Source organism: Halichoerus grypus, chromosome 8 (genome assembly GCF_964656455.1).
Source record: "Halichoerus grypus chromosome 8, mHalGry1.hap1.1, whole genome shotgun sequence".
NCBI lineage: Eukaryota > Metazoa > Chordata > Mammalia > Carnivora > Phocidae > Halichoerus > Halichoerus grypus.
Window position 1 is genome coordinate 2083440 of NC_135719.1, and position 22708 is coordinate 2106147.

The following is a 22708-nucleotide window of genomic DNA, read 5'->3' on the forward strand; positions in this document are numbered from 1 at the left end:
TTGGCGTGCACACACCTTGGCACCAACAGGAAACTGTTTGCCCCCCAGTGGCCACACCTTTTTATCATGTTGAACCAGATCTCAGCTCAGGGGAGGGTCGAGGTCCGCCGGCCTGTGGCTGTTGGAAGATAGTGGGGCCCCTCCCTTCAGCTCCGCAGAAGCCCAGGCAGGGTTGGGGGCCAGAAGAGCCTCCCCTGGGCAAGGGAGGGGGGCGGCCGGGGGTTGCTCTGGGTTCCAGAGTGTGTTCTCTGACAGCCCAGGGGCTGCTCATTTTGGAAAGGTCTGGACAGGGAGCTCCAGGAGTCGAAGATGACAAGGACACCGTGGTATCTCTAGCTCCTTTGTTAGCAAAAGCTGAGGGGGCTTCTGTTTCCTGGTTTTATAAACCGAAAGGCCAGTTTATCGATTTACAGTGGCAGCGAGAACCACCAGGGGCCCGGCTGCTTAGGGCCTCGGCAGAAGGGGGTAATGGCTAAGGGCCCGCGATGCGGCCCGAATTTGCACCTCTTGTAGGTGAGCCTGCCAGGAGGGGGCTCATTCTCTCTGCGCAGTTCCTGCGTCTGTGAAGTACATCAGGAGCAGTGGGAGGGGATTAGATGCGATAGTAAGTAGCAAAATATCTGCCCTCCTATCTGGCACAGAATCAGGATTCAATACACGTTAGCAACTGTTTTCTCCTGAGAAGCAATGGCCACGGGGAGGATGGATGCTTGCCGCGTGCTGTCCCAACCACTCCCCCGAGGGCAGGACATGGGCAGGCAGGAATTACATTCTGAGCCCTCATTCGTACAGACACACGTTGAGGGACAAACTCAAAGCATCTAAAATCAGTAGAAGAACTGAGGTGTGTGGCGGCCGCGGGTGTTGGCACGAGACTCTGGGCCAGACGAGGCGTGCTGAGCTCCCGTGGGCAGGCAGGAACAAAAAGAGAAGTGAGGAGGAGGCGTGAGCAAGAGGGTGGGCGGAGGGCTCAAGGCGCAGAGCTGCAGGCGAGGATGAAGGCAAGCAGGTTCCCACGAGAGACCGCAGGTGCCGAGGCCCGGGCTAAGCGTGAGTCTCTCCTGAAGGGGGGAGGAGTACAGGCAGCGGAAGGGGGCACGAGGGTGGGAGAGGGCAGAGACGAGGCTGAGGAGGTGGGCACAGGAAGACATTTTGCTCTGTGCCCAGGAGCTTGGCTTTCATGCAAAGGGTACCGGGGAGCCATTGATGGGTCTTAAGCAAGAGAGTGACCCGATCAAATCCCTAAATTGAGTAGAGATTTGCTTTCCAAAATGAAAGACCAAAACAAAAATAACAAAAGCTCTTGAGTACCGTAGTCGATTGCCATCTCATGGTGAGAGCGGGAGGCGGGAGGCGGGCATCAGGGGGAAGACAGGAACGGGGAGGGAACCCTTCCGGCCTGAGAGCCGCTTCAGTGGAGGACGTCTTCCGCCGGCTTTTCCCCCTCCGTCCCCCACTGTGAGCGAGAGGCCTCTCCTAACTTTCCAAGGCCAGGGCATCAGGGAAAGAGCCTTTCTCTCCTGGATCCTGCGGCCTGGTTTTCCCAAAGTCACCGGAGCACTCGCTCCAGGACCTCACTGGGGCTGGCGGGGGGTTTGTAGGGCTGTGGGCTTGTTTGTGGTTCGTGCCCCGTCTCCTGCCAGAGTGGGGTTGAAGAGGCTCACGGGGAGCAAACATCGGGCGAGCCAGGCGGGTAGGAAGCACAGCGCTTGCAAAGACAGGCTCCTGTCGTCTGGGACGAGGGAAGCCCGGCCGGCGAGCTGATCTGCCGGGAGCAGCGGGGAGGGCTGCTCGCTGGGCCGGCTCTACCTCAGCCCTGCCTCGGGGACAGGCTCAGACGTGTGAAGAACTTTACTCCTTGTTGTTGCTTTTACCAGACACCCTTGGAGCTTCCTAACTGTGAAAGGAAATCCCTCTTCTTCGGTGGAAGACCATATTGAATATCACGGTAATGAACGGAGGGAGAGAGGCTGAATCCCCTCCGTGTCTCTCTGACCAAGAGGCCCGGGTCTTTCTGAACCACCGTCTTCCCTCAGAACATGGTGGAACCACCTCCCAACACCCATGTTCATTGGCCGTGTTACGCGCAAGTCGCAAAAGCCTATCACTGAGATAATATTACATTTGCAAAGAGATCACCACTGACTTAATTCAAAACAAGGGACCTAGGACAGGCAAGAACTGGGACAGATCCAGCAGGGGGAATATTTTGAGCTAAAAAGATACTTTGGATGGGTCTTTACCACCTAGCGGAAGGCCCTGCCGGTTCTATTCCTAGACAGGAATTCGCGGGAGAAATTGGGGCTCCAAAATATAGATTTTAATTAAATTTTTAAAACTGAAGCGAAAGAAGGGACAATAGATAATCTACTTCCCGAGTAGAGAGATTGGCCTGAAAGGTTTTTTTTTCGTTGTTGTTTTTTAAAGAAAGAGTTCAAGATCTATGTGTGTAGGGGGTTTGCTCCGTCTTAGAATTGCATTCTTCAGAATGTGGGGGGGGGGGTGCGGTCGCTGACGCCCCTGCTCTCTCCGCAGGACACCGTGGTTCCGCGGCTGCCCGGGTGTTCAAAGTGTTCCAGACGGAGCATGGCGAGCATTTCAACGTCTCTTCCTCCAGCGAGTGGGTTCAAGGTGAGGAGTCCGCGACAACCAGGGAAACCCGAACAGTGGGAGAGAAGGGCAGGACGTTCTGTCTTTGCAAAACAAGGATTTTTCTCTGGCACCAATAAGACCACTTGGTTATTGCAGAGTAAACTAAATTTGCAAGGGAAAGCTCTCTCTAATTAATCAGTCCCCGGCGGCCAATAGCCCAGAGGATGTTGTCCTCCCCTCTCGGAATCCTCTCTGTGCCGAGCGATGGTGCTGTGGACAGGAAACAGGCGGGAGCAGGACGGGCCTTCACGTAGCCACACGGGGGGCTGGGGTGCAGAGAGCAGTGCCCTCCCTGCAGGCCTCGAGAAACAGGCTGACCACAGCTTTCATCATCATCCTTTCTGCAGGAACGAAGAATATATATTCTATTGTTTTTGGCAAATGAGAAAGTCAGTAAGAGGTGCTTTTAATGAAAAGGTGGGAGACGTGGCAGAATGCTTTGGCGCATAGCTGGACGCACGGTGTTCGATTCCTGTTGCACCGAGCGTGTTGGGGGCCACGCTGCGGGGAACCTGCCCTCCCGCGCCCTCCCGCCTCACCCTGCTCTTTGCTTTCTGTCTAGATGTGGAGTGGACAGAGTGGTTCGACCATGACAAAGTGTCGCACACTAAAGGTGGCGAGAAAATTTCAGACCTCCGGGTAACGCACCCAGGAAAGATCTGCAGCCGCCCCGTTGGTATACAGGTACCAAACTCAAAGCGGTCGGAGAGCTGTAAGGACTTTATTTTGAAGTGGGGTCTGTAGACGACAAATTTTCTTGCCGTTGGGATGGTGCGATTCTCACGGCACTCCCAGGACACGGGTAAGCCAGGAAGACCCGTTCCTGTTTTAGGGGCTCTTCTCTGCTCCAGGCCTCCTGGGCGGTGAGTTCCCCAGCGAGGACCCAGCATTGTCTCTTGGATTCTACTCCCCACCTCCCTTGCCTCCTCCTACAGCTGCTTCCACAGCCGTGGCTGATGGTGCCCTGGCGTGGGGACGGGTCGTCTCCTTCAGCCTCCCTTCTCAGTTGATTTCCTTTGGGCCCTCGAGTGCACAGGATCCAGATGGGATTTGGGGTGCCGGCTGAGCTCAGCCCACACCCCCACAGCATGGTTCTCCACTGAGCAAAACAAACACCAGCACTGGTGGAGAACGGACCACGTTGGCTCAGGGTCTTCGCTTGCAGTTGCTCCTCCAAAAGCGGACCCGACTTTCCCATTGGCTCTGCCAGGACAGTGCCGAGGCCGTACACAGCACTCACATCCCTCCAGCTTCGCGGGCAGACCGTTCTCACGTGGCTAAGGCCCTCCCCGCCCACGGCTGCAACGTCCTCGGGAAGGATCTCCCCCGAGTGAGTCGCAGGTCGCAGGCTGTAGGCTCTCCTTGGGTCCAACAGGATCAAAAGGCACTGATGCCCCTGAAGAGCACCCTCCCCAGGTTTAACTCTAACTTTCTCTTGCAACCCTGAAGATTCCAGCCTCAGTTCTGAAATAGCCGTCATCTTATTCCTTCAGTTCACTTGGCTGTGGCAAGTCCAGCCCTTTGCCAGGGTCCCCTCCCCGAGTATTTCTGGAAACCCTCCAGGAACGCTTACGTGGTCTACGGATGCCTCCCGGTGTCAGCTCTGCCAGCCGTCGGGCTCCACGCTGCGGCGTCTAGGAGGCCATGTCTCTGTGGCGGTTTCCCTTCGGCATTGCCCATTCTCCCCGTACCTCTGTCCCCGGCAGGGACACAGGCTCCTGCCTACGTCCAAGCACAGCTAATCCCAGGCTGAAGGATTAAATAACACTGTACTGAAGGCTTGAGGCAGCAAAGCAGGGACAAGCATACAAATATATACAAAATATAAAAGAGCGTAGGGCACGACCTCTCCCCAGCCCCATTATCCAAGACCTTCCAAGGGACCCAAGCCCGCACTCTATAACCCCTAGGCGGTCACCGCATTCCAACGCCCAGCTTGCTTCCAACAAAAGGAGTATCCTTGACAATGAATTCCTGGAGTTCCAGTTCTCAACTATTAGAGGTCTGGCAAAGAATAAAAGAGCCAACCACAGCCCCTCCCTGCCACCCCCCCCCCCAACCTCCCCGAAGGCTGGGACCAGCCTTCTCACAAAAATGCACTCCTCGATAATATTTTGCTGAGCATGGTAGCCCCTTATTGATTCAAAACTCTCAGTTCCAGAATAGGATGTTGGCTTTTTCTTGGCAAAACAAAGGCCCACAGAAGCAGTTGAGGGTTAGGGTGCAATAGTTAAGGTGGCCCTTTCTCCCAGCGGCTGGCCCTGCGCTCCCACGCCCCTGAGGAGAGCGCCACCTTAAATCTTGCAGCCCACACTCCAGTCCTGGCTGGGGACCTCAGTCAAGTGACTCAGGGTCCCAAGCTCCTCTTAGGCAACAACGAGGATCCTCGGGGGTTTCCCTGTGGGATTATTTTGTGGCTGTCATCATGTAACAATATATGAAGGGCCCACACATTTTTTATTATTTTGCAATCATTATCCTAATCATACTGTTATTTTGTAATTATGAATTATCAAAAATAGTAAAAGAATTGTGTCTACTTAAGGTGGAGACCAGTTTCCCTGAACAGTGATAGAGCCCTTTCTTGTTCTTCTTATCCCAAACTGAGGTCGTTCTTTAGCTTTAGAAAAAGAGGGCGGAGGAAAAAGCAGAGTTGAATAGATGCCCCCCACCGAAAGCATTGTGGGACACTGTGCCTTGGAAAATGTGCAGTTCTAATCACTGATGTTTTCAGGCTCAGTTCTCAATGTTACGGGGTCTCCTGCAGAAGAGCGCGCTGTCCTCCACGGAAAACAATGGGAGCTCGGAGGAGCTGAGCTTGCCATTCCAGCGACCTTGACCTTGCTTCTTAAAACCCTCTGAGCCTTAGCTCTTTCCCAAGGGCAGGCCTGCAACTCCTGCTTCTCCCAGGGCTCTGGAGGCCACCAAGATAATGGGCGTGAGCGTGACTCTTGCAGGAAAGGGCTGGATTTTCATGATGCCTGAGCTCACTGCCGTACGGCTCTCCTTTGAAGCCAAAGACGATAGATACCTGCTGTGTTCAAAATAATGTTTCCTGAAAAGCCCCCCCCGCCCCGCCCTCTTTTTAATAGGTTTGCTATACTTTGCCCCCCTATTTCCCCGGCCCTGGTCCCTGTGGTCTCTGTGCCCAAGAGGACAACAGCTACAGCCTGGATCTAAACTGCTTGTCTCTGACGACAGCCCAGGGCTTGCTCCAGACACCCCGGGGCTCTGGGATGAGCCCCAGCGGGCAGCGGTCGCCACGTCCTCGGAGCCCGCTCCCTAAATTCTCTACCTGGCCTTGAGGCTGCTCACCCATCGGCCCCCATCACCGAGAGCCCACTCCGTGCCAAGCCCTGGGCTGGAAGCTCGGATCAGGGAGACAGGCGGGAACCGGGTCCTTGCCCTCCCCGGAGCCCGGGATCCGGGGGAGGAGACAGACGTTGAACAGAGGACTGTGGGCTGCGTGCCTGAGGGCCGCAGGGGGAGGTGCTGAGCAGCATCAGCTCTGCAGTTGGCTAAGTCTGGGATTCGAATTTTGGCTCTGCTGCTTAGGGCTTGGTTGACCCCAGGCAAGTGACTCATCCCCTGAGGGTCAGTTTCCTTATCTGTCAAGCCTGCCATCTCATTGTTGCTGTGAAGCTGGGATGAGATCATATCCATAGCACTTCGCCCTGTGACTGCTAGGACAAGGACGGTTCTCAAACTGGACTGCCCTCTAGAGCCCCTCGGGCCGCTTCTAAAAGTTCTGATGCCCAAGCCACATCCAGACATGCCAAATCTGAGCCCTGGAGAATGGGGCCTGGGCATGAGTATTTTTAAGGGCTCCCCACGTGACGTGGACCCGCGCCGGGACACCAGTTGATTGAACATAGCGGGTCCTCCGTAAATACCGGCCTCCGTTCCCAGTGGCAGGGGTGGTGGTAGGAGTTGCCGCCCATCAGTGGTTCGGGTATGGGGGACCACCCAGGGACCCCGGTGAGGCATTTTTCCATCCTGTGGCTTTGCATTGTTTTCCTTAGAGCAAAACTGTTTTCTTAGAACAAAAGTGATGCTCGATCGTTTAGTGATCATCTTGGGCCCGAGGAAATCGTTTTTGCAGCAGGGACAAGTTTAGACTTGTGAGTGGATGTTGATACCATTAATCATCACCTTCTTTCTTTACACACACCAAAATGATTTTGCTCTATAATTTCCGTGTCGTTTCCAGGCCACGACAGTGGATGGAGTTAACCTCACCACCGAGGTCGTCTACAAAAAAGGCCAGGATTATAGGTTTGTGTGCTACGAGCGGGGCCGAGCCTGCCAGACCTACCGTGTGCGGTTCCTTTGTGGGAAGCCTGGTAAGCAGCTGCTTGTCGGGGACGCAAACGCAGCCGTGGCTCGTTCCTTGAGCTGGCAGATATGCACTGTGAGTTTGGATGTGGCTGGGTCAGCTCAGTGACCCGGTGCTTCTGCCAAGCTCGCAGTGGAGAGCCCTTCTGGGACCCAGGAGCCGTGGGACGGTCCTCGGAGTTGGCAGGAGCCAGCCGAGCCCCACCCTGCCCATATGCCTTTGAGGAAGGGAAAGGTCCGGCCCAAGAAAACGAGGGTGCCGTGGCCAGGGCTCACTTTCTTGCAGCCCTCCCCTGCAGAGACATGAGCTCGTGACTTCTGGGTGCTATTATTTTAAACCCGGGTCCCGAGGTGCTCGTTAGAAGGGATGGGAAATGGTCGGGTTGTTTGTGGAGGCACTTGGCCTTCTCCAGAAGGCGGTCATTCAGGATGAGAGCTCTTTGGGGGAAGGGCTTACAGCTACTGTAAATAATAGTTGAGAGGGACTATATTTGTTTTACATCTTGAGCAAAGTGGGTGTGGTGAGGCAGCCACATTTAACTCTAGCGAAGGAGTTGGTGGAAAATTCCCCTGCCCAGAGCTAATGAATGGCTCTTTTTTGGTGGGGTTTTGTTGACTTCAAAAACCTGCACCAAGACTGGGATGGGCTGAGCCTGGTGATTTGGGTTTGGATAGGCAAACCTGGCATTTATCTAGGGAGGGAAAGGGAAGAGGCGGGCGGTCCAAAGTTGGCCAAGAACGCAGGGTTATATCTCAGTCCCTCCTGTCTGGGGTTACAGTGAGGCCCAAACTTACCGTCACCATTGACACCAACGTGAACAGCACCATCCTGACCCTGGAGGACGATGTTCGGTCATGGAAGCCCGGAGACACGCTGGTTGTTGCCAGTACTGATTACTCCATGTACCAGGCAGAAGAGTTCCAGGTGCTTCCCTGCAAAGGCTGTGCCCCCAACCAGGTCAGAGTGGCAGGTAAGACTTCCACTAAGCCCGCCCTAGGCTGCGAATCTGTTGTCTGAAATCACAACAAGTCTGTATTAGTCAGCTGTTGCAATAATGCTGCGTAAGAAACAGACCTCAAACTCTCATGGCAAGCTTCTCACTCGTGCACCTGCAGCTGGTCTAGGGTGCAGCTTCTCTAGACTGAGCTTGGCCCCAGGATGACTGCTGGGTTCAGGTCAGCTCCATGGGACTCTCATTCTTCCCAGGACCTATTCTTCCTGTGGGGGAGGTAGACAGTTCCCAGGAACAGAAACACAGAGGACTCAGGTTCTGGGCTCAGGACTAGCGTGCTCTCACACCCACATTCCACTAGACAAAGCAAATAATGTGGTTAGGCTTAGCACGCATGGGGTGGGTCAGCCTATTTGTCCCATCAAGGTTGAGGGAAGGGAGTGAATATTTGTTAGGCAATAATGCAATCTACCAGGAAATTTTAAATCTCTTCTTTCTACAGCTTTGGAGTCTTCCTTTTTCTTCTCCTAAGTGTTAACTTAGTGGTACTGCCATTTATATTATGCGAGGTTCCTGGAATGTCAGATTGTTGGGATTAAAAGTATAATCCAGGTCCATGTTTATTAGTGGAGAGAGTTATATACCCATGGGGGTTCTTTGGTTATAAGCAATGGAATCCAACTTGACTATCGTAAGCAAAAGAGGAATTTGTCGGGAGACCACTGAGCTTTGAGAAGTGATGTACCCAGGTGCACAAGGACTTCGGGGGTCTGGGTAGTGGGAGTGAGTGTGCAGCGTTCTCGGGGCACTGCTGTCCCAAAGCACCATGCGAGGTCCCTGGGACATAGTGCTCATGCCACCTTCCAGGGAGACCGCGTCCTATTGGGCTGGGGGCTCAGGTGCTCCCCCCTCCGGCAGTGCACCTTCACCAGCATCCCTCTGGGCCTACTGAATAGAGAAAGGGTCCCTTCCCCAAGGCAAACTGGGGAAGAAAATGGCCAGAAGAAAGGAGAGTCGATCCTGGGCATCATAACTACCAGGCGCTACAGGACCACGGCACCTGGAGAAGGTCTAGGATTGAGGGAAAGTGGAGGAAGACAGATGGAGAGAACGTAGCCCATATATTCAAATTACCTATTGCTTTAGAAATAAGACTATAGAAAGTTAAACAATCTTTTTGGCTGGTGGGAATGTGCTTGGGATGGAATCTGGGGGGACAAAGGTTTAAACACCAGAGCAATGGTGGCACAGCCCAATCCCCTTGTCCCACTCTCGGGGGCCGCGGGCCCTGGAGGCCTCCCCCGAAGTCTGCAGCCGTGGTCCCAGGGAGCGGGGCAGAGCCTTTGAGTGGAAGGCCGTGGGTGTCCCGGGGCAGACGGGGGTTTGCTGAGTGTGGCTGGACACACGTCTGTGCTTGACAAGTTAAGGGAATCTGCCTTTTTAAATAATCATTTGTTCAAACCCCTACATTCTTTGAAAAAAGGTTTGGGGAATAAACACAAGTCCAATTAAATCTTCATCCAGGAGAGGAAAAAAAAAAAAGGGAAAGATACATGTCGAAGTAATAAATTCTGGTGCGAGGAGAATAAATTCAACAAAAAGGGAGGGATTGAAGTTAGCAAAAGCTACTGAAATAGACCATAAATTTGTCTCTGAGCTTCTTGGCTGTGAGAGCAGAGAAAGAAACGTCACAGATTACTTACTATTGTCCAATAAAAAGGAGGAGACCAGTGGCCCAGAGGGACCGCTTCCCTGAGGCCCTGAGCTACAGGGGGGTTCAGCTCGGGGTCTCAGCAGTGCGAACAGCCCTCCGCAAGCATTTTATACAAAGATACTCAGTACGTAGCTGTGCGGTTGGACTCCTCATATTAGATCGGGGCGTGCTGTTGGTCTCATTTCCTGAAGACATTTTGGGGAAGGCTCCTTCCTTCCTTCTTTCTCTTCTTTCCCTACCCTCCCTCCCTCCCTCCTTCCTTTTCTCCTTCCCTCCCTTCCAGTTCTTTCTCTCTTTGGTAGAGCATGGGATTGGAATTGCAGGAATGCGGTTCCCAGCCGAGGGACCTTAGACAAATTCTTAACTTCCCGGTGCCTCAGTTTCCTCGTCTGCAACACAGACACAGCGATCGTAGATCATAACTGCTTCCCGGGGTTGTGAGGACTGGCCGACTGAACCCTTCAGTGTCTGGCAGGCAGTAAGGGCTCTGTGAACGTCAGCTGCTGTTATCGGCAGGATTTGTGCAATCATGCAGCACCTACGCTTGAGGACGGACAGGAATGGTGGCCTGTGTGTCAGTTCTGTAGGTAAAGACGGACTCGTAGAGGGAGAAAAGCAAACGATGTGTATCGTTCTCAGCAGCCCCCAGCTGAGGGCCGTCGCAGGTTCTGTTCTGAGTGTCCTGATGTCCCGGGCGTGGAGGCGGGAGGCTCTGTGAGCGCAGGTGCCCCCCACGCGTCCCTCCTCCCCCAGGCTGGGCACCCCCGTCCCCTTCACGAGGACACACAGGGAGGTGGGAAGGAGCGCATCAACACCCAGAGGGCGCCCTCGGGGGGCTGACCGGGGATCGGGTGTCCTGGACAGTTGGAGGGGGACGGCACAGTGCGGGGCGCCGTGCTGGGGACAGCATGCCGCAGAAGAGGACCGGAGCAGCAGGGTGAGGGGTAGAGGGGCTGCGTGGGCTGGGGGGCAGGGGGCGCCGTGGGGACCGGCTTCCCTCCGAGTGCGTCGGCCTGCTGCATTTCCCCTGGTGGGGAAAAGGTTCCCCGGGCCCCCCCGTTTACAGGAGAGTGCCGAGTGGAGCTCGTGCCCCTGAGCGTTAGACCCATGGCCTTTGCTGCGTGACTCCTGTGTCCCCCAGGCCGGTACGTGTGCACAGCTCTCCTGGGACGTCAGGTGTCCTCCCGGACTCTGACGGAGTGGCATTCAGACGGCGTGAGCTGATGCTCACCGCTCAGTGCCGGGGTTCTGGGGCGGCACGCGTGGCTTCTAGGAGGGTGAAAAGCTTGCCCGCTTGGAGGTGGACGCAAGAGCACCTGGAGAGGCCCCCCCGGTCTGCTCAGCCCGGCCCACGTCTGCACCCCTGTGCTGGGCACCCCGAGGCCTGGGAGGGGCCAGGTTTCACTTCAAGCAGCTCCCCAGCGCCGAGGGGCCCCGAGGGCGAGGGGCCAGGCGCTGTTAGGGCTGCCGGCCCCACCCAGCGGTCGGTGTGGCTGTGGGGGGGAGGCTGGAGAGTGGCCCCGCTTGGCAGCGGCGGACCCACAGGCCCAGCTGCCCCCTGAGCCTGCTGAAGGCTGGACGGACAGTGGGCTGGGGTTGCTCCGGGCCCTGGTGCAGGGGGAGGAAAGAAGTGAAGATGCGGGGCCCCCTTCGGGCCCCTCCACACTCCCTCGGGGCACCCCTCCCTGGCCCCCACCCCCTGACGGTTGGGCTCAGAGTGGACCGTCCCCTTTGCCCAGAGGCTTTGAGGCTTGCCTGAAAACAGCGCCCCCTGGTGGACAGCATCAGAAAAGCCCGATGTGGGGGGGGGCGTCTGTCTATTTGTCTGTCTGTCTTGGGGAGGCTCATGTGTCTGCTTTTCAGCCCCAGGCCTGGCTCTCCATCTCCCACTGACATGAAGCAAGGGCTCCCACCTGCCGCATCTTTTCCAAAGCTGTGCCCCCCAGCAGCGACGTCGTAGGGTTCCCCCCAAGGCTGGTTGCAGAGCGGGGCACGGCCTTCCCAGATCCTCCCTCCTCACTGCCCCCAAATTCCAGGAAACAGGCCTTCGTGCCTATTAAGGGTTTTCTGACAGGAAACAGATGGGGATCACCAAGTCATGAAGTGTGTGAATCATCTCAGAGAATATTCCAGAGTGTTGCTCTCCGCAGGGTGGATCTCCACACCTCCTGGCCCGCAGTCGGAACCCTCCCCAGACCTTCTGCATTTGCCCTCCCCACTCCCACTTTCCCTGCCCCCCAGCACACACCCCTCCATAATACCACGGTTAATCTGCTCCTTAGGATGACCGTTCTTCGTTTCCTGTGACTGCCAAGCGCTTTACGAAACCATCTCGCTCGCTCCTCGTGGTCCCCTAACAGGTGGCAGCCGCCGCTTCTGCGGGACACGCAGGAGGACACTCAGGTGCAGGGGAGTTAAATGTGCAGAGTCTGCCCTCCAGGATGGTCGCGCTGTTCAAGCCCTCCCAGCCCGCTTCCGGGGGCCCGGTAGCCGGCGTACTGGACGGCACGCGGTGGAGCATCGCCAGCACCCCAGGGGTCCTAGGCGGGCGGGCTGGTGTAGACCAAGCAAGTCTGTGGGGTCGAGCGGAGCCAGGATTCAAACTCCGAGCTCTCTAGCTCCCGGCCACCTGTCCTCCTCCGTCCCGTCCCCAGGGCCTCCACTCTAGACGATTGGCCCGTACCAGGAACCTGGGAGCTGTGTGGCTGAGACGGCCTCTCTGGGACCCTCCAGCCCGAGCCCGCCAACCCCCACAGCCCCGGCCAGTGGCCCTCCTGGATAATTTGGGACCATCTGGCTGGGCCACATCTGCTCTTCCCCAGTTGGCCCTCGTGCACCAGAGCTGCAAGAAGCAAGGGAGGGAGGGAGAATCTGCGGACAGGATGGGGTGCCGGAGAGCAGGGCATGCGGCTCCCCCGGGGCAGCCGACTGGGGGATGGTGGCCTGTGAACGCGGCAGCAGGACAGATCCGCTGGCTGTCGGGTTTCATAAAGGTCCTGCTACGGGCTCCACAGTGTGGGGAGGAGGCGGTGGGAATTCAGCTCTCAGTCGGCCCCGCGCACTCCAGAGGGTGGATCAGTCCCTCCGTCTCCCACACCCCGCGCCCCCCACGGGGCAGCCTGGAGGTGTGAGGCAGTGACGGGAGCTCCGGGCTCCTGTCTTCCCCGGGGACAGCGCGGGGGGCACCTGCACCGGCCACTTGGGCCACACCAGTCCCTGCCACGTGCCGGGGCTGTGCGAAGCTCACTCCCTGGATTGGCGTGGTCAGCAAGCGTGGCTACCTTCGAGACACTTGCTAGCAACAGCTCGATTTTACGGAAGGAGAGCTGAGATCCAGGGGGCGTGACTCACGTGTGCAGGGACTCACAGCCGTCATCTGAGTCGGGATCAAGAGCCACGGTCCTCTGCCGCCTCTCCCCTACCTCTCCCGCCATGTTCGAGGGGACCGTGGGTCCCTGGGGAAGGCCCTCTGGTCAGCATTCTGCCTATGCCCCATAGTTTTAGGGGGCACCGACCCCCAAAATGCACATGCTATGAGGGGCGGCTGGACGTCAGGGGACGTGTGCCCGGATGGGGAGGCCTGGTGTCCTGGCCCTGCCGGCGCAGTGGACACCCCAAGAAGCAAAGGGGGAGGTGGAGGGCGGTGGGGAAGACCGCCCCGGGAAGGAGCCCCTGGAGCAGGATCTGGAAGCACAAAGCCGTCTGCTGCCCAGACGAGGTGGCCCGGCCAGAGGGGCCGCTAGGCAGAAGCGCGGAGATGTGAAGTAGCAAGGCTCGTTCAGGGAGGGCTGGTGCTCTGCTCGAGCTGCAGCAGAAGTGGGTGTGGGGCGATGACGCATAAGCCCACAGAGCCTGGGGTTTTGCCCTGTCGGTCCTGCAGGCTGGGAGACGGGAGCTGAGCCCCTCAAAGCTGCACGGGAGCTCCTCTCCTGTGTCTTGGGCCGGCAGCACTGAGCCCGCGCTCTCTGCATAAACTCTTCCATCACGTGCTCAAGCCTCGGGGGGCCATCCCTTCGGGAAGCGTGCTCCATGCTGGGCCTCCGGGGACCCAGCTCCTCAGGCGCGTGTCCCTTGCGTTGGCTGGTTCCTGGGCACCGCTGAGCTGCCTCTGGGGCACCAGTCGGCCGGTCTTCCTTCTGCACCCCAGGAACAGTGGGAGGTGGCCTTGCTTAGTTGCGGAAGCCTTTGAAGCCTTACTGACTGCTGCCCGCTGTCCATCGGGGTGTCCGCTCGTAAGGAAAAGAAGGTCTGCATCCAGCGCACTCAGCAGCATGAGGCCGGGTGGACCAGGGGCTTTGTCATCAATTCTCCGTGTATCTGTTGCTGGAAGGAGGGCATTTAAAGCCGGTGAGCAGGGGAGTCTCCTTCCTCACCAGCGATCACATGCTGCTCTGGGTGCAGCTTTCTGTCCCCCCGCCCCCGCGCTGTGTCGCTCAGAACCCCACGCAAAGCTCTTTGTGCAGGAGACTCTACTCCCCGCCCCCACCTGCAAGGCCACGCATCTGTGATAGTGACGGCCACAGAGCCGATGGGCCGGAGGCCAGCCAGGGACGGAGGGGGAGGCTTCCACACGGGCAGCCAGAGGGGACCCTGCATCTGGACCCTAAAACCATGAAGCCACGAGGCTCTGTGACCTGAGCCACAAGCCACAGGGGGGTAAGGGAGCCAGCAGTCTGCAGAGCGAACTTGTTTCAAACGCTCCTCTGGGCAATGTCAGACTGTGGACGGAACCCGAGTCTTCACAGCCCTGCCCCCCCCCCCAGCATCCATGCCTGGGCCCCCCCACCGGCGTCTGTGCCTGGGTCCCCTCCCCCAGCCCGGAGTCCATGCCTCGGCCCCCACCCCCAGCCTGGCGTCTGTGCCTGGCCTCTCTGGCTTTGGAGATCTCTGGGCCTGATAGTAAAGCATAGTGAATAGACTCTCTGTAAAGCGAGTTTTCCTAATACTTTTAAAGCAGGGCTCTGCAGTACCCGGAGGAACGGCCCCACAGACGCCCACGGGCTAGTCCTCTGCACGTGGAATGTCCGCTCGCGCGGCAGAAGGGACTTGGTGGGTGCGATTGAGTTAAGGCTCAGGAGATGGGGGATTATCCTGGGTCCCCGGGGTGGCCTAGTGTCATCACAGGTCCTTAGAGGGGACGCAGGAGGTCAGAGTCCGAGGAGAAGGTGACGTACGACACAGCCAGTGTCAGAGTGAGGTCCGCCCGTTGAGGGAGGAGGAAGGGGCCGCCAGCCAAGGAGCACAGGGCGCTGCTGGAATCTGCAGACGGCCAGGACGGTTCCGCCCGGCGCCTCCCGAGGGAACCAGCCCTGCCCCACCCAACTGCTGACCCGGGGCCCCGACCGCCGACCCCGGGGCCCCGACCGTGCACTTCTGGCCTCTGAGATGTGAGGCAAGACGTTTCTGCTGAGTGAAGCCCGTCAGTGGGTGGCAGTTTGTGGTAGCGGCCCTGGGAGCTCATGGTGATGCCAAAGGGGTGTCGTGTCAGCTTTGCCCACACCAGTTTCATGTCCTGAACTAACAAGCTTCCAGAAACTGCCATCTCCCCGAGCCTGCAGAATCCCAGACTGCAGCCCCCGAGGTCCCACAGCCCCCAGGATGCGAGCTGTGCCTCGTGAAGGAGCGGGCAGGGGCGGTCCCCGTCGGGGCACAGCTCAGGCCCGTCATAGGCCCGGCCAGCCGTGCCGTGGGCGGACACCCGAGCCCCGTCGCTCAAGCCAGGGCTGCGGTGAACGCCAAGCAGCACCTGCCGTGCGGTGTGGGCTGCAAATCCACACGAGAGGCCGTGCTCTGGAGCCGTGTCCTCGACCGGAGGAGAAAGCCCTGCTAGCCAGGTCAGCTGTCCCAGTGACGAGCTGGGTGCAGAGGCAGGCCGAGATCTCTCTATTCCACGGAAGAATCTGGGGTTGGAGTGGGGGCGGATTGGGGACCACGAGGCAGTCCCCAAGCTCCAAGCCCCTGCCCCCCCGCACCTGCCCTGGGGTGCACCTGCCGTCCGGGAGGAGGACGAGGCTGGAGGGGAATTAAGTGGATTTGAGCAGACCGAGGGAGCGGGGCAGGTATGGGTCACTGGTTCAGGGACTCGAGTGGCACGAAGGGGACTGACATTAGCTACGAGGGTAGCTGAGTTGGGCAGAAAGGTCTTCTAAGAATTTTTTAAGGATAGGAGGTCTGGATGAGTTTGGAAGCAGAACATAAGGAACCCACACGAGGGAAGAAGAGAAGTTACGGGAGTCCAGGACCCTAAGACTGTAGGAAGGGATGGGGTCAGGAGTACAAGGGAGAGAGCACCCTGTCCTCGGGGCTGGCCCACCAGGACACAGCCACATTCCGGTCCCGGGGAAGGAGAGAGAGCAGGGGCCGCCCACGGCTTCCGCTCATCCTATGTCCACGCCAGCAGGGAGTCTGGGAAGCGTGGTTCTCCCGGGGAGCATACGTCGAGCTCAAACACAGGAGGCCCCAGTACCAGCAAGCAAAAGGGGGAACTGATACTGGGGGACAAAGAGCCATTTCTGCATGGGCTTCAGATGTGAGTCCGCATGGCTGTGAATCCTAGCTCTTCTTTCAGGCCAGGAAAGAAGAGCCTGCATGGGCTTCCTTCTTCTGTAACATGGGACCGGGGGAGCCCCGGGGACCACGTGCACACAGGTGTGGCGATATGTAAGCAGCAGTGGATTTCCCACCCCCCCCTTTCTGCCCCAGGGAAGCCGCTATACCTGCACATCGGGGAGGAGATAGACGGTGTGGACATGCGGGCCGAGGTCGGGCTCCTGAGCCGCAACATCGTGGTGATGGGGGAGATGGAGGACAGATGTTACCCTTACAACAACCACGTCTGCAACTTCTTCGACTTCGACACCTTCGGGGGCCACATGAAGGTATGGGTCCGCCCGACCGGGAGCATTCCCGCGCTGCCAGCCTGGCAGGGACCCTGGCTGGGGAGGACACGGGAGCAGGAAGTAGGACCAAGGGCAGGGACTTCCTGGAAGGCAGACCCCTGCTGTCCAGTGTGCTGTTCCGGCTGCCGACCCCTGGCCGGAAGACAGGAGGGGGCCACCTTGGGGACGGCTGTCCACTCCCCGGTCACATGCCACCCTGGGCTCCCTGCCTGCACAGCTTCCAGTCCCTGTCCCTGCTCTCACTCCCTTTCTCCAATGCCTCACCCCGGTCGTTTCCCAGAAGAGCTGACATTTCACCCACACAAGTCACGCTTACAATAGACCCACGAAAACCCAGACATGCGAGCAGGCAGGGGAGACGAGCTGGACGTCGGAGCATCTACCAAGAGATGGAGGCAAAGAGGGAGCTGGCTCCCGGCGGAGTTCTGCCGCCCAGGGAAGAGCGGCGGTCAGCAGTGTGCGGTCAGCGGTCCGCGAGAGCTCCCGGCTTCCTAGCATGGGGCTCACGGGGAACGCTGTCTAAAGAGCCATTACCCGGCATACTGAACATCACAACGCCCCAAAGCTGTTCGTGCGGCTGTCGCTTTCAATGACTTAGGATCGAAGCCGACAGACTATTGGTGTCTCGGAGTTTTGTGAGGACAGTGCTCTTGAAGCCGCCGCCGTGTGCTATCAGTATAAGACTTTCCGGTGCCCTAACTGAGGGAAGGAGCAGAACCTACGGAGTGCACAGCGGGAGCCCTACTGGTGCTGGGTGGCCCCGTATCACGTGTGGGCTCCCAGCATCCACAGCCCCTGCTCGCTCAGCAGGGCTCCCTGGTCACCGTAGGCTCCAGAAGCACTCACTCGTGTTCCCGGTCAGGCTCTGGGGGTGAGGGGGGCCAGGGCTTGTGCAGAGACTCATCAGAGAGACCAGAGCCCGTTTCCAATTCTGAGAGCGATCCCCGAGCCATCAGGGTCCCCTTCCCGCTTTGCCCAAACGAGGCCTCAGGATGCCCCTTCCCGAGTGGCATTCCGCTTGACAAACCTGCTCTGGGAGGACTGTTAGCATGTCCTTAAGATCTGCCTACTCCAGGAACAGCCGCTGAGCCCCGCTTCTGACAAGAGTCACTTCCACAGTGTGCTTTTACAGTGGGTTCCTGGAGTGTAGACATCCACGGTGGTGCACACAGAGCGTCCCACAGCTCGCCCACACTACCGGGGTCAGGGGCTGATGGAGAGTCCCGGCTCAGCGTCCCGTCCTTCCACCAGGAGGGCCCGCAGACCATGGGCAGAGCACAGGCTTCTTCTGCCCCTGGATTCCCATCCTCCTGGGGCCGGCCTCGGGCCAGCCTCGCTCCCGCATATCTCGGGGTTCCCCCTTCCTTGTGACACTTAGCGACTTAGGAGGGAGGGCGGGAGTGGAGGCCAGCCCCGGCTGTTCCAAGCAGTTCACCGTCTTGTAACATCCGTGTGTTATCCAAAGAGCCTCGGCGCCCGGGTGGTGAGAGGGCCAGGGGCCTTAACCCATCTGCAGGGCATATGTTGGATTCGCTGTGTGGCCGAGGCAGGGATCAGCGAGGCACTTCGCATGTTTGGGACGCGGCCCCGGCAAGGGGGCTGGGGGCACCTCGCCCACCCTTCTGACCCTCGCCTCCCCTCTTGCAGTTCGCACTGGGCTTTAAGGCTGTGCACCTGGAGGGTGTGGAGCTGAAGCACATGGGACAACAGCTGGTGGGGCAGTACCCCATTCACTTCCACCTGGCAGGCGATGTGGACGAGAAGGGAGGCTACGACCCGCCCACGTACGTCCGCGAGCTCTCCATCCACCACACGTTTTCTCGCTGTGTCACCGTGCACGGCTCCAATGGCTTGTTGGTGAGTGCCTCCTTCCCGGGGAAGCGGAGGGACCGTCACTGCCCCGTCCTCCAGTCCCCTCCCTCCAAACCGTCAGCACTGGACGGGTGTCTGGATCTGGACATTTAGTCTGGGGCCATCGGGGGTTGAACCATCCTTGGCCTCAAGTTTAGAATGCTGTCAGTTGTGAGCAGGAAAGAGAAAAGAGGGCAGGCGTGTGCTGTGCCTCTTTGGAGAGATGGGCAGGCCGAGGATCTTTCCGTGGCTGTGTGGCAAGACAGATCCGCTGGCGCAGACAAGGGCTCTTGCCAGACTCTGCACTGTTGCCTCCGTCCCACAGACTTGTGGTGGCCGCAGGGGGCCTTTGCTCTTGCTGCACCAAGCATCCTCCAGAGCGGACACTGCCGGGAGGAATGGCTTCGTTCCAAGGAGGCATACGTGCCAGAGGCCGCTCTGGGTTTGCACAGCTGGTTTTGACACTAAACTGAATCTTATTTAAATGAACTAACTTATGGCGCCCAGGTGGCTCAGTCACTTGAGTGTCGGACTCTCAGTTTCGGCTCAGGTCATGATCTCAGGGTCCTGGGATCGAGCCCCATGTCGGGTGCCATGCTTAGCAGGGAGACTGCTGGAGATTCTCTCCCCCCTCCGCCCCCCAACCCTCTCCCCTCACCTTCCTCCCTGGCACTCTCTTGCTCACGCTCTCCCACTCTCTAAAAAGAAAATAGATAAATGTACTAAACTTATATCCTCTAGAAACTTTAAAAACCGGATATTATAAGCTGAAGAATCCAGATTGTGTTTTGTTTGGCTTAGGAAGTGTTTATAGAAACATTCGATCATCTTTACACTAAACTGATAATTTTACACTAAACCAACCTTTCTTTAAATGGACTGAACTTACATCCTACATGAACTTTAAAGCCGGATGTCACAGATGGGCCCCCTGCATGCGGAACCCAGTGACGGGATGTGTTTTGTTTGGCTTAAATGGTGTTTAAAGAAACATCTGAATTAGGTTCCATCATTTAAAAATTAAGTGATTTCACACAGAAATCTGGATTCTTGGCTTCTCTGGGAAAGTGGTCCGAGGTGGCGGGTCAGACCCACACTGCTGCGTGGCCCAGGGCGCTGGGGTGGGGGGTGTCCTCTACCTCTTCACAGACCCACCGAGGGGACGGGAGAGTATGGGCCCTGGGGCCTCGTCTGGAAGCACGTGGGTTCAAGGGCTTGGCCCCCAGGCTGTGAGCTGTGGGCTTCGGGCAAATTGTTTGCCAGCCGCAAACCTCCGTCATCCTCCGCGGCCAAGTGGGGAAATCACAGCAAACACGGGGGGCTGTGAGGTGCAGGTGCCCCGAGGGAGCCCCGGACCCGGCGCCCGGCTTGCCAGCTCACGTGGCAGCGCTGCCCAGGAACCAGGGCTGATTCTCCGTGGCAGGCGGCAGGAGGGTTGTGGCTGGAATGGTTGCTGAACGTGGGCCTGTTTTCTGGCTCAAGGAAGAAGAAAGGAGAACGTGTTGTCCCGGAAGCAGAAAGACAGTAAGATTTACGATAAGTGGGGAATGTCAGGAACACGGTAGCAGACACAGCATGGGCTCGGGTCTGGGTTTCCGTCTGGCCTCTGCCACGGACCAGTCGTGGGACGTGGGCTGGTCACTTTCCCTCTCACACCTCTCTTTCCTCTTCTGTAGAACAGGGAGGACAGCAGTATGTCTCCCACGTGGTTGTTACAAGATGTGAGCACAGGATGTGGAAGGCGTGGGACACGCATGGCCCCGGGGGCAGGTGTGGTCTCTCCCGCTTGTCCACGCGGTTTGCCAAACGAACGCAACGCAGGGACTCTGGGGCGACTGAGCTCGGAACGTGGGGTAAAAAGAACAGTGTAGAATTAGGAAAGACGACAAGCCTGAGTCTGAGGAGCTCTACTTGCTTTAAGCATTCGTTCTGAATTTCTGGGCTTAAATTTAGCTCAATTCCCCTACGCTTCGCGCCACGGAAGAGAAAGATGTTGATTCCCAGCAGCCGGGTCGGTGTGAGTGGAGGCCGTTCTGCATCTCAGGGCAGTTGTGCACGTAACACACACGTGTGCACACACGCACACACGTGTGCACATGCACGTGTGCACACATGCACATACACACGCACGCGTGCACACGCGCAAGCGTACCGTGGACACACAGCCGTTCGTGCATTCGGTTTCGTCCTGTGTGCGGTGCCCGGCATGACCAGCAGATCTCATGGTTGTTCAGTTAAATGAGAAGGGCTTGGCCACGCTGGTCACAGTGCGCCTGAGCTGCGAGCCCGGGCCTCAGCCGGAGGAAGGGGCTCCCACAGGAGCGAGCGGCTCAGCGGGATGCAGGCAGGCGGGGGCTGAGAGCGAGCACGGCCCAGGAGTGGCCCTCGGAACCCGCTCGTTTGGAGCCGCTGGACGGGCCAGTTGCACCCACACCAGACAGACTTTTGGAGCCAGAGACTTGGACAAGCTCTCGCAACCAGGGGACCCTGGCAGTCCTGCATGTGCCAAGGCCGTTGTTCTGTCCGGCCCCAAGGGATGCCGGCCACCAGACTGGGAGGGAACACACGTCAGCTCCCTGGGTGCTGTCCAGACGCCAGGCAACCTCGCACAGGCCTGGCCGAGGGGCCGGCAGCAGCCTCATCCTGGTGGCCACGTAGGGCTCCAGCCGCACTCGGCTCGGGTCCCTGCTGGACGGCCAGGCTGGTGGGTGAGGGTCTGGAGCCCACAGACCTGTGTGACACCAAAGTGGCATGGCTTAGCATCTGGATGAAGCGCAGGCCTCGGAGACCCCGAGCCGAAGAGGCAGCAGGACAATGGAGTGCATTCCGCGTCCTCCCCCAAGCGCCGCAGGCCGGGGGGAGCTGGGGGTTCGGATGGGCGCCACCCCCGTAAGCCCTGCACCATGGGGGGCAGCAGGGCCACCCCGGGAGCTGGGCTCCGCATTGCTAGTTGATATTTGCTCCCTCCATTCTGGCTTGAAGGACCTACCAGTGGCCGGGGCTATGACGTGTTTGGAAAGATGTTTTTAGCTGACGGGATGGAAGGAGGCCAAATACAGACAGATGCTGGATTCTCACTTAGGCTGCAGAGGCCACTCGGTAGCATCGTGGAGGCCTTTACCCTCAGGCCGTCCCAGATCTGGACACGCCCGAGACCCCGGACATCCGTCCACACGTGCGCTTCCCCGCCCACCGCCTGCAGACAGACTCCGGTGCCCTCGTCCTCAGAAGACAGCTTCCGCCCCCCCCCACCCCGAGCTCCTCCCCATTCTTGGCCACCTGCTTCTGGAAAGGGCAGTCTGGACTTGACATTCCCGCCAACACCTGCTTCTCATTCCCCTCCTAAGCGATGAGCACGCGGGCCTCTCCACATCTGCTCCCTGAGCCCAGAGGATGCTCTTAGGAACCGCCGCGCACACCATGAGCTCCTGCTCAACAAACCCACCGCCCCCTCCTCCCCGGACTCCTTGCTCGCTCAAACCGTGCCTGCAGGCATCCGCAGAGCCGCCAGCTTGGGAGGACAGAGTCAGAGCAAGCCTGCGTTCTAACGATCCACACTTTTGGAGCCTCGGTTTCCCCACTGCACAAAGTGAGGGTGAGGACACAGCCCATTGCCGAGACTTTGGGGCAGGATGAAGCCAGGGATGCATGTGGCCCACTCAGCATTGGCAGGCCGTATACGGTCATGGGGCCTGTGTGTACTGCGCCCTGGGTAAGCCTCCCTGCTTCCACGACATGGTAGAAACCCAGACGGCGGTGCTTGCTTTCCCCAAAAGTGTCCCAGGCCGGGGCTCCTGCTGGCGGATCGGGGAAGAGATGTGCCGGGGAAGAGGGCGGGCGCACCACCCATCAGCTCGGGGAACAACTGGAAATGGGCACCAGGCCCCTCTTTCCCTGGCTCCCTTCCCGCTCGTGCCTCTCCGGGGCTGCCTCCGGGGCTCGGTCCTTCCCGACGGGGCGAGCGCGACCTGGTTCTCTGCCGCCTTTCCCGGCTTCTGTCTGCGCCATCAAATACTCCTTAAGACTCTGCAAAAATAGGCTCTTTTCTTCAGTGGCTTGAAAAACACAAAATAAGTGGTAGAAGTCTAGAAATTACAGTCTTTCTTTCAATCTGACTGTATTTGGGGTCATGCTTCCCCCTAGCAGGAACGTATCCTAGCCGCCCTAGAAGGCGGAGTCGGGCAGGGCCGATTTCTGTTTGTATTTGCTTGTCTTAAGCAGCAGTTTCTTCTTCTTGCTGATGCAGGTTGATTTGCATGGAATGTCCCACTTTATACCTGCTTTCCCAGCTTCGTTTCTAACAG

General features: G+C 58.2%; 1 protein-coding gene across 1 annotated transcript in view; it reads left to right on the top strand.

Annotated features, from left to right (window-relative positions):
• The window catches only part of CEMIP (cell migration inducing hyaluronidase 1), a 133205-nt gene that overhangs the window by 85834 nt on the left and 24663 nt on the right, over positions 1-22708 (top strand). Inside the window, exons 7-13 of the mRNA XM_078078807.1 lie at positions 1878-1948; positions 2536-2631; positions 3215-3336; positions 6863-6995; positions 7767-7958; positions 16357-16532; positions 18201-18410. Of these exons, the coding sequence (XP_077934933.1) occupies positions 1878-1948; positions 2536-2631; positions 3215-3336; positions 6863-6995; positions 7767-7958; positions 16357-16532; positions 18201-18410 (1000 nt within the window). The remainder of the gene's footprint in view (positions 1-1877; positions 1949-2535; positions 2632-3214; positions 3337-6862; positions 6996-7766; positions 7959-16356; positions 16533-18200; positions 18411-22708) is intronic.